The sequence below is a fragment of the Paramacrobiotus metropolitanus genome, unplaced genomic scaffold (genome assembly GCF_019649055.1).
Source record: "Paramacrobiotus metropolitanus isolate TYO unplaced genomic scaffold, Prichtersi_v1.0 Parri_scaffold0000091, whole genome shotgun sequence".
In the NCBI taxonomy this organism is placed as follows: Eukaryota; Metazoa; Tardigrada; class Eutardigrada; order Parachela; family Macrobiotidae; genus Paramacrobiotus; species Paramacrobiotus metropolitanus.
Window position 1 is genome coordinate 245,264 of NW_026570311.1, and position 8,687 is coordinate 253,950.

The following is an 8,687-nucleotide window of genomic DNA, read 5'->3' on the forward strand; positions in this document are numbered from 1 at the left end:
CATGGGCGGACTCTGCAGCGTAAAGAGTCACTGTTTTGTCACTAAACCATTAATCAAGATGCGTTAAGTCTTCCTGTAACAGCCGACTGTCGGATGCATCGATAACTGGGCGAAACACAACCATGTTATCCACAAAAACGAAAACGGCACTTCCGTTTTTCAAATTTCAGCGGATGTGGCTGGCAGAAAGGTGGACGGGTGGATGGTAGATGTTCAATGAAATCGCTTCCACCAATCTACCGACCTTCGGCTGAAAAGTGGATGTGATCTGGCAGAAAGGTGGACGACTCATCCACTGCCGAAGGTCAGCAGATTGGTGGATGCGATTTCATTGAACATCCACCATCCACCCGTCCATCTTTCTGCCGGACAAGCGCACGTATGAGGAAACTGAGAACCCATGAAACAACAAAGGCCCTAAAACAGAACCTTGAGGCACACCATTGTGTTCACGAAACGAAGTCGAAATTTTTTTTTCAACTGTACATAAACAAAAACCAAATTTTTAAATAATCAGAAATTAGATGCACTATTTGACTTGGAAGGTTCATCTGAATTAGTGCGTTGATAATTGATTCACGAGAAAACTTAGCAAATACGTTTGAGCAGTCTAGAACACGGCATCTGCTGCGTTGCCATTTGTAACAAAATCGTTAACAAATATCACAGAAAGAAAGAGCTGTGGTTCAGTGGATCGTTTTTGCCGGTAAGCAAATTGGTAATCAAAAAGGGTTTTGTTTTTACTTAAATGATCACGTATTAACTGGGCAAGACAACGTTCAAAAAATTACGATACAGGATTTAGCATTACAACTGCGCGGTAACTGCCAGGTAGCCGGTGATTTTGACAAACTGTATTGAGTACTTCGGCTTTCTCACGATCTGCTTCTTAATCCGCACATAATAAGTATAAATATTCTGTTCACGTAGCGTTTTCTTTAACAATAGCCAAACTAAAACGCTGCTTGCACACCGCTGAAGAAGACCCGGGAAGTGTTATTGTCATTCGATATGTAGAACCGCGAAAACGTGCAATCTTGCGGGCTTTCTACTAGAATTTCAGAAATCTCCTTTCACGCGGACATTATCCAGATACACACGCTTTTCGGAATACTGGTGCTGTGTGCGTGATTTATAAGACGGCGGGTTGGACACAGAAATGCCGACTAGTTCTGGTGCTGCAGTGGCTTGGGAATACGAAGGCGGAGCTCCCATAAAAGGCGGAGGGGGAATGCCGCCTAGGACTGGTGCTGCAGTGACTTGGGAATACGAAGGCGGTGCTCCCGTAAATGGCGGAGGGGGTGCAACAGGATCATCGAGCACCGCCGGCCAATTTGTGGCATCATGTTGCATAGCTGCTAGTAGTGGCGCTAGTTGCATGGTGCAATTTGTTGATGGAACGATGGGTCGGCTGGGTGATGTACGTCGCCGGGCAGAGCGGACCACGTAAACCGCAGCAATGATCATGAGAACACATAAAACACATCCAAAGGCAATTCCCGTAATGATAGCGAAGTTCAGGCTGGAAGACTTAGAACTGCCTGAAAACTGAGACTTAGTAAGGTTCGCTGACCTCGATCGTCTTTTTGCAGATAATTTAACAATTACAAAAAATCGGCAAACTAGGATTCTTCCGGAAGCGATTATCAATCAAAATGCAACGCGGAAACGCGATGTGCGTTTTTGGCACGGCTCCGTATCAAGAAAGCATTAATTAAGTGTTTTTGTTGTAATTTGGTGTTTTCAGCGCTAGTTTAAGTGAAATTACAGCACAAGACAGAACTGGTAGTTAAAATGAAGTTATCAAACAATTGAACAGCTAAATCAGTTATGATTTATTACCGTATAAACTGCATTGAAATGGTCAGTGCAATAAGTGCCACCGCATAAAATACTTTTACCAAGATGATTTTGAACAACAGTCTGGTACGTTTGAACTACGAACCTGGGACCACTAAGCCTTGTTTCCATGATATACACCGAAATGAACCGTATCATTGCAAATGAGCAAACTGGCAGATGTTACCTGGTATGCCATAAGTGTTCCAATACTCATATATTGGTTCATTGTTCTCGAAACTCGGCGGAGACTTAAAAGGGCAGGGTTGCCTCAGATAGGCGGGATTCAACGCATACACGTCGGCAGCAAAGTTGTGCGGGCAGTTGACGCGATCATAACTTCCGTCCGTATGACAGAAGAAATAATCGTCCACATACCCCGACAAAGCGGGGCAATATGCATTCCATAAACCCGGACTACCTAGTACAACCCAGAACTATGGCATAGGATTCTTTAATCGATTTAAAACTGCATTGGGCAGTAAAAGAGTGGTACTTTCTTACTTTCAACGACAACAAAATCGATGCCAGCCTGATGCAATTCCGTAGAAGGTGATGTACCGCGGAAATACTCGAAAGTAAAGGAGGGTTGTTTAACGTAGGATGTCAGAGCTTGCGCGACCGACGAAGGATTGGACCGCGCGGAGTGGGAACCGGTCAACTCTTTGAGAAGGATGCGCGATGCCAGTCGGTCAGTTTGATAGATTCTGACACGGTCGGTGGACGGCAGAAGAAATTTTCTGTGATTTATTACAGACGCAGTAAGATTACACGAACATATTGTATGATATTTCTTTTATGCACCGAATGTTGAAATAGACGGCGAAGGAGTCGGTTGATATCCCGCAGTCGGCTGGCAGTGTCACATTAAAGTAGCACAATCCCGGGGACATGTTGGGTATGTTGTCATAGCGGAAGATTCCGGCTCGTGCGTACATAAAGGGACAGTCTAATAGCAGGCTCTGATTGCACATTCTGTCCATATAAGGATCTGTAAATTCATAATTATTATGTTCTTCAACGCATCAAGCAGCTTCATGATAACTAAATCGTTCTAACTCATGCTACATTATACTAGAGGCTTATCCCAACATATTTACTCCATTAATGGAGCCAAACCTTAAGTTATATCGAGAAAATTTATAAAAAATGTAAAGCTACTGGTAGGGGATATTAGACAGGCTAAACCGTTAAAGCTACAAGTATGAACTGCAAATTATGACGTTAGAATTATAATTGTATCGGCAAATCGTTGTGAAAAGCTCAGATATTAAAGTGAACTGTTTTGTTTCACAAGACATCACATTTCTCTGATTTCAGCCATCTCGCTTTCGTGAGTGCACCATTACCCCTATTTGCATTATAATAAAACGCATCTCATGGAGGTACTTACTCCAGCGCATCTTGAATGCCGGGAAAGTTTACATTCCACCGACAGCAATAAATTTCTAACAATTTTTTTCATTTTTTATCGTACGATTGCAAAAAGGGAAAAGCTGTCTGTTTTTAGAACCTAATCCCTGACAGTTCTCATTTTCCTGGAGAAGCGGTTCGAACACGTTCTTCTTTTCACAGATGTTTCTTTGCAAGAGGAAGAATTCCTAACCATAACACATTTTTTGTTTACGAAAACTGGGTAAAAAGATTGAGAAACAATAACAAATGAAAGAAATAAAAACAACGATAACAATAAAATAAAATACTGTACTAAGTAAATACAGTAAAAAATAACGATTATTAAAAAAAAACGATGTCCAAAAAGAGCTATTACACACAGCCGTAGTTTTTCCCTTAATGACAGCCAGAGTGATACGTCGCTTAGCAAAAGCAGTAGAACGCGATTCGTGGCGAACGTTCCGGCTCATAAAATTCACTATTTCGCTTCAAATCGGGCAGAAACACCCCCACATTTCAAGCGCAAAGGATAGATACGGTACCCATGGTTTAAAATGAACAGCAAAAAGCGATCGACCGTTGAGGCGTAACGACGCACTTTTATTAAATTAGCGCCACTTACAGTAACGATAATACTGAGCAGCCACATTGCGACTGCAGAAAAGAAATCCCAGACGAATGATGATGAAGAACGCGCTTCCGCTACCCATTTTAGCACACAATTGTGAAACACGGTAGAACTCTGCCGCATACACCTGGTACAGACATAATCAATTTTACAGCGCAGGCAGACTGTATTACGATTTTTTTTATTTACTAGGCATCAACCAATACACACAGCGATACGCCAGGGCAAATTTACACTAACTAAAACGATTAAATACGGTATTATTTATCATAGCTTACTTACTGAAAAGCCCTGTTATCTCGCATGACGATAACAAAAACCTGTTGTGACGTTCATATCAGGTTGCAAAAATACTGTTGTGCAATATGCAATGCGTTAACTGGGGTTTGCCATGGATATCTACTGTAAGCGGCTATCTCTATCAAGAAAACGAATTACGGCTGTTGCCGTTATCAGCTTATAAAAGGCAGGTGTGGCCGGTAAGTGTCCGAGAAAACAGAAAAACGGCTGCTGCAGCTGTGCGGATTTTGTAGGCTTCTAGCAGCATATCCAACAGACGTGTTACAGAAAAGAATGACTTGGTTAGTAAAACCCTTCATATTAAACTCGGAACACTAATCTTGCACCTTACTTAATACTTAGTAAATTTTGCTCTTTGAATCATCCACCGATTCATTCGGCAAAGGCCACTTGGGCCACTTCCTGCGACAATTGATCAAAGCTGGATGGCAATGACAGCATCAGTCACACCACCATTAATCACCTACGCATGCGCATTCGAGCCCGGCCATCCGGCAATTTGACGGCATACTGCAGAATCGTGCCGTCATCAGATTCATACATCCCGTCATGCTCGTCGCCACACCAGCCGTCGCCAATTAAACAAATGGTTCGCGCATTCATTGCTTTAAAGCAGACGCATTTCCGCTTCCATGGAGCCGGCTTTTTATAGAATGAAAAAATGGCCGAATGGAAAAATGATACATGAAAAAGTCCTGCCTCCGCACAATATGCTAATTTCACGTCCAGAACTACTCCCGCAGAAGTCAATGAGGAGTCGCTCTACAAATTGCCACGGTTTTTTAGCTACTACGAAACTTTCGAGAGGGAACAGGTCGGAACAGCTGGCGGAAAACTTGCAGACGCTCAGCGGATCCCATGCACACAAAAAAAGCGCACAGATTTTGCACATCGAAAAACCGCGCGCTATAAAGTTTTGTAATCTTAAACAGCTGTATAATAAGCTATATCACAGATAGTTCAGTTTGCAAGCTGATGCGCAATCACAATAATTAGAATTTGGGAACAGGTGGCTGGGGCATAGGAACGCTGACGTGTGCCGGCGATGCAGTGACTTCTTCGTATGAAGGTGGCGCACTCATAAAAGGTGGAGTCGGCCCGGCAGCCGGAACAGGAGCACCGACAACAACGGGCCGACTGGTGAGCGCGGTGCCGCTTGTCGTTGTTAGCACGATAGGACGGCTGGGAGATGTCTTTTTGCTGGCCGAACAAGCGGCGGAAATAACGGCAATGAGGAAGACGACAAAGAAGACACTTCCCATCACGATTCCCGTAATGGCTCCGGAGCTCAAGCCATAATCATAGTCATAGTTGCCTAGAAAACAGTAACACTGTCACTGATGATGTATCCACTGATGATGTACAATATCCACGTCTTGACCGGTAGCTTGATTACTTTGACTTACAGAGTCAAGTTCATACAAGCCTCATATCAAATTGTTCAATTAAGCTGCCATAATACAGGCAAATAACACAGTGGAATGTTTAGTTCATTATATTTACTTATTACGATAAAGTATAGCACCGATATACCCGGTACAAATATAGAGAAATAATACCCTGTGTATTCCAGTAGTAGGGCGTGGTTGTATAATAAGACGTCGTTGGCCGGTTCCCGCACTGCCGCGAATACGCCGGATTGTATCCCGTAGTACTGGGCGAAAAGCTGGATGGACAGTTGACACGATTAGTGTCTCCGTCCGTATCGCAGATGAAATGATCATTCACGTAACCCGATAAGGCTGCGCAGCGGCTATTCATGGCGTGGTAGGTATCTAGCGAAGGACAATATCTTACTGTATTATGCCTGATAAGATTCGTTGAACAAAACGCGTATTGTCTATTTCTCTTTACCTTCCACAACTACAAAATCGATAAACGCTTCATGGGATCCACTGGCCGGTGATGCACTGCGGAAGTACTCGAAGGTAAACGCTGGCTGTTTGCCGTATGATGTCATCGCTTGGGCCACGGATGCCGGATCCGAGTATCCCGATACGCTACCGCGTAATTCTTTGAGAATATTCACCGTTCCATAGCGGGTAATTTGATAGAGCCTGACGCGGTCATTGGTTGGAAGGAAGAATTTACTGTAATTCATCCACAATAATTCCAACAATAAAACACACGTAACACTGATCTCCTCCTTTGGTCTGTTAGAAGCTTAGTTAGAAGTTAAGCTTTTAGAATTAAGCTTAGTTAGAAGGTAAGTTAGAAGCTTAGCTTAGTTAGTTAGAAGCTTAGGTTCTTTGGTTAGTTAGAGGCGGTTAGTTAGTTGACGTACCGGAAATTGAAATAGAATGCGTAATATTCCAGAGTTCTACCGCAGTTTTCAGCCAATGTCACGTTCACGGAGCACAGCCCCGGAGAGAGCCTCGTGATCAGGTAAAAGCGGAAGGTACCGGCTCGGCCGTTAAAGGAGTCAGGACAGTCCACCGTCAGATTTCCGTTGCACAGTTCTTCCAGATTTCTGTCTGTAAATTATTTTGGCTACAATGTTGTTTGAAATTACACACACTAATTTTATCCAACGAAATCGCTTACACTGTACAGAATTTTGGCAGACACCAAGAATTTGTTCTTTTTTATGATGCGATTTATTTTTTTTGTATAGTATTTTGCAGTTATGACTTTATCCTGCTGAGTATGTACTCAGTACACTTGACAACGTCAGTAAAGCAAAGCACCATGCCACATGTAAAATGGAAACATTTATCTTATTAATTTATTTATTAGAAAACAGTTTCAAAATAATACATACAAATTTGCATGGCTTTTTACATTGCACATTATTACTTACATAAATTGTAAATTTGAGCGTCCGTGTGGTAAGCACAGCAAACAAATGCCAATGCCAGGACAAAGAAAAGGCAACTTCCGTTAACCATGTTAGCACGCGTCTATGTGGAAATAATACGATTCTGTTCCGATACAAATGGAATTGTATAAACCGTATAAGGTTGTACGCGGCAGCTGGTTTTTCGCAGCGTTCGCACATGTACTGAAAGTGTAATTATCTCACATCACGATAACCACACAGTACAATAATAATTATCAGACCAACTTGTGCTGCTGCAGTATGCCTTTTTCCAGACATTACGCGTATCAGAGATAATGAAACTGACGAAACACCATTATTCTTACTAATGTATAATTATCTGCAGTTTATCAGCGTAAACTAGAAATATGATTTTGATCATATCGATCATGATAAATAAAACCGGCTTCATTGCGTTAAAGTGAGCAAAACAAATAGACTGAATATTTTATTGACGCCCTAACAGTGTGTAGCGTGCGCTCGGCATGTATGATGTTGTAAACAAATTTTACAACACAAAAGCCTATTTACCGCCGCCGCCCATCCATTGTTCCGTGTATGGAAGCGGCGTACGTTGCCTCGCTGTATTTCCAGCGACCGACGAGGGTGTAGAAATTCTTGAGAGCCAGGTTTACCCGTATGCCTCTGGACGTCGCTTCCCGATTTCTTTCATTAAGAAGGGGGCCGCCGCTCCTCATGGCTTGAAAGATTCGAAAGCCGATGGCGCGAAGACGTAACGCCCCTCCAGAAAGTCGAGGTACGAGTACAGGCGCCCTTTTTTATCCTCAACTAACGCCGCGACAGATCCCGCGGTTAGCGACCTGCATTTCAAGTGTGACACAGTGAGAGTGTCCACACAGGTCAGATACCGCGTTTCCAAGCAAATTTGGTGCACTGATACGGATAACGATCTGACGTGTTGCAGAGTTACGATAACCGACCACGTTTTGTTTCCCTTCCAGGCATAAAGTTTCAGCCTCCACGCATTTTCGTATGTTAGTAATTAGCAGTCCAAGGAGCGGCCTTAATGTTAAAGATGTCCGTACCGCGCGCTCCCAAGCTTTTATCTGCGGCAATGTAGAGTTCGGTGAAAAGCAATCGCTCCTGTGTGTTGATGTCGACGGGCCGCAAAGTGCCGGCAAGCCGGTTGCCATATCTGGGCACACTGCTAAAAGTCATTGCTGCCTGCGTACCTTTTGATCTGTTTTGACAGTTACAAGGCCGCATTAAAAAAATACTGAATCAATATTGCCCGCTACTAACAGCATGGTGAGAATATTATTTGGCATACATATGTAAGTTACAAACGTTCAGGTGTGGAAGTTAACTATGCTGCAACCCAATTTCCGGTTCGCAGAATCGCAATAAATGACAATTAACAACGTTAATTGATGTTAATGTTAGCTGGAGGATGTGTGCTCCCGCGTTTCCCTTTTCGCCGTGTGTAGGCAGCTACCTGTGTTGGTGGCGCTGCGAGTCGCTGTGGTCGCTTAGATCAAAGCGGCCGCCGGCACTCACGCGCCTGCGTTTTGCTCTCGGCACTGTTTCTGTGCCCGCGTTGTGTTCTGCATTTCTGGCCAATGTTCTTTGCATTTCTTGTTCGTGTGCGCGCGAGTGATTTGTTCTTTATGTTCATTCTCCCTTGAAACCAAAATTTTCATCTTCCTTGATCTGCATCTTGGATTTCCGAATTTTGCGCCGTTCCGC

The 8,687-nt window shown here is 43.3% G+C and overlaps 2 protein-coding genes across 2 annotated transcripts; both read right to left on the bottom strand.

The window, feature by feature from the left end:
- Positions 1 to 742: 742 nt before the first annotated feature.
- On the bottom strand, positions 743 to 4,085 carry LOC129596519 (uncharacterized). The gene is made up of 5 exons (XM_055493818.1): positions 3,857 to 4,085; positions 2,644 to 2,830; positions 2,344 to 2,579; positions 2,027 to 2,260; positions 743 to 1,541 (listed from the first exon to the last, which is right to left on the bottom strand). The coding sequence occupies exons 1-5, from the start codon at positions 3,942 to 3,944 to the stop codon at positions 1,060 to 1,062; spliced, it is 1,227 nt and encodes a 408-aa protein (XP_055349793.1). The 5' UTR covers positions 3,945 to 4,085; the 3' UTR covers positions 743 to 1,059.
- Positions 4,086 to 4,377: 292 nt separating this feature from the next.
- LOC129596486 (uncharacterized) lies at positions 4,378 to 7,206 on the bottom strand. The gene is made up of 5 exons (XM_055493785.1): positions 6,963 to 7,206; positions 6,447 to 6,636; positions 6,017 to 6,252; positions 5,722 to 5,937; positions 4,378 to 5,477 (listed from the first exon to the last, which is right to left on the bottom strand). Exons 1-5 carry the CDS (start codon positions 7,048 to 7,050, stop codon positions 5,155 to 5,157), a joined length of 1,053 nt encoding a protein of 350 aa, XP_055349760.1. The 5' UTR covers positions 7,051 to 7,206; the 3' UTR covers positions 4,378 to 5,154.
- Positions 7,207 to 8,687: the final 1,481 nt, after the last annotated feature.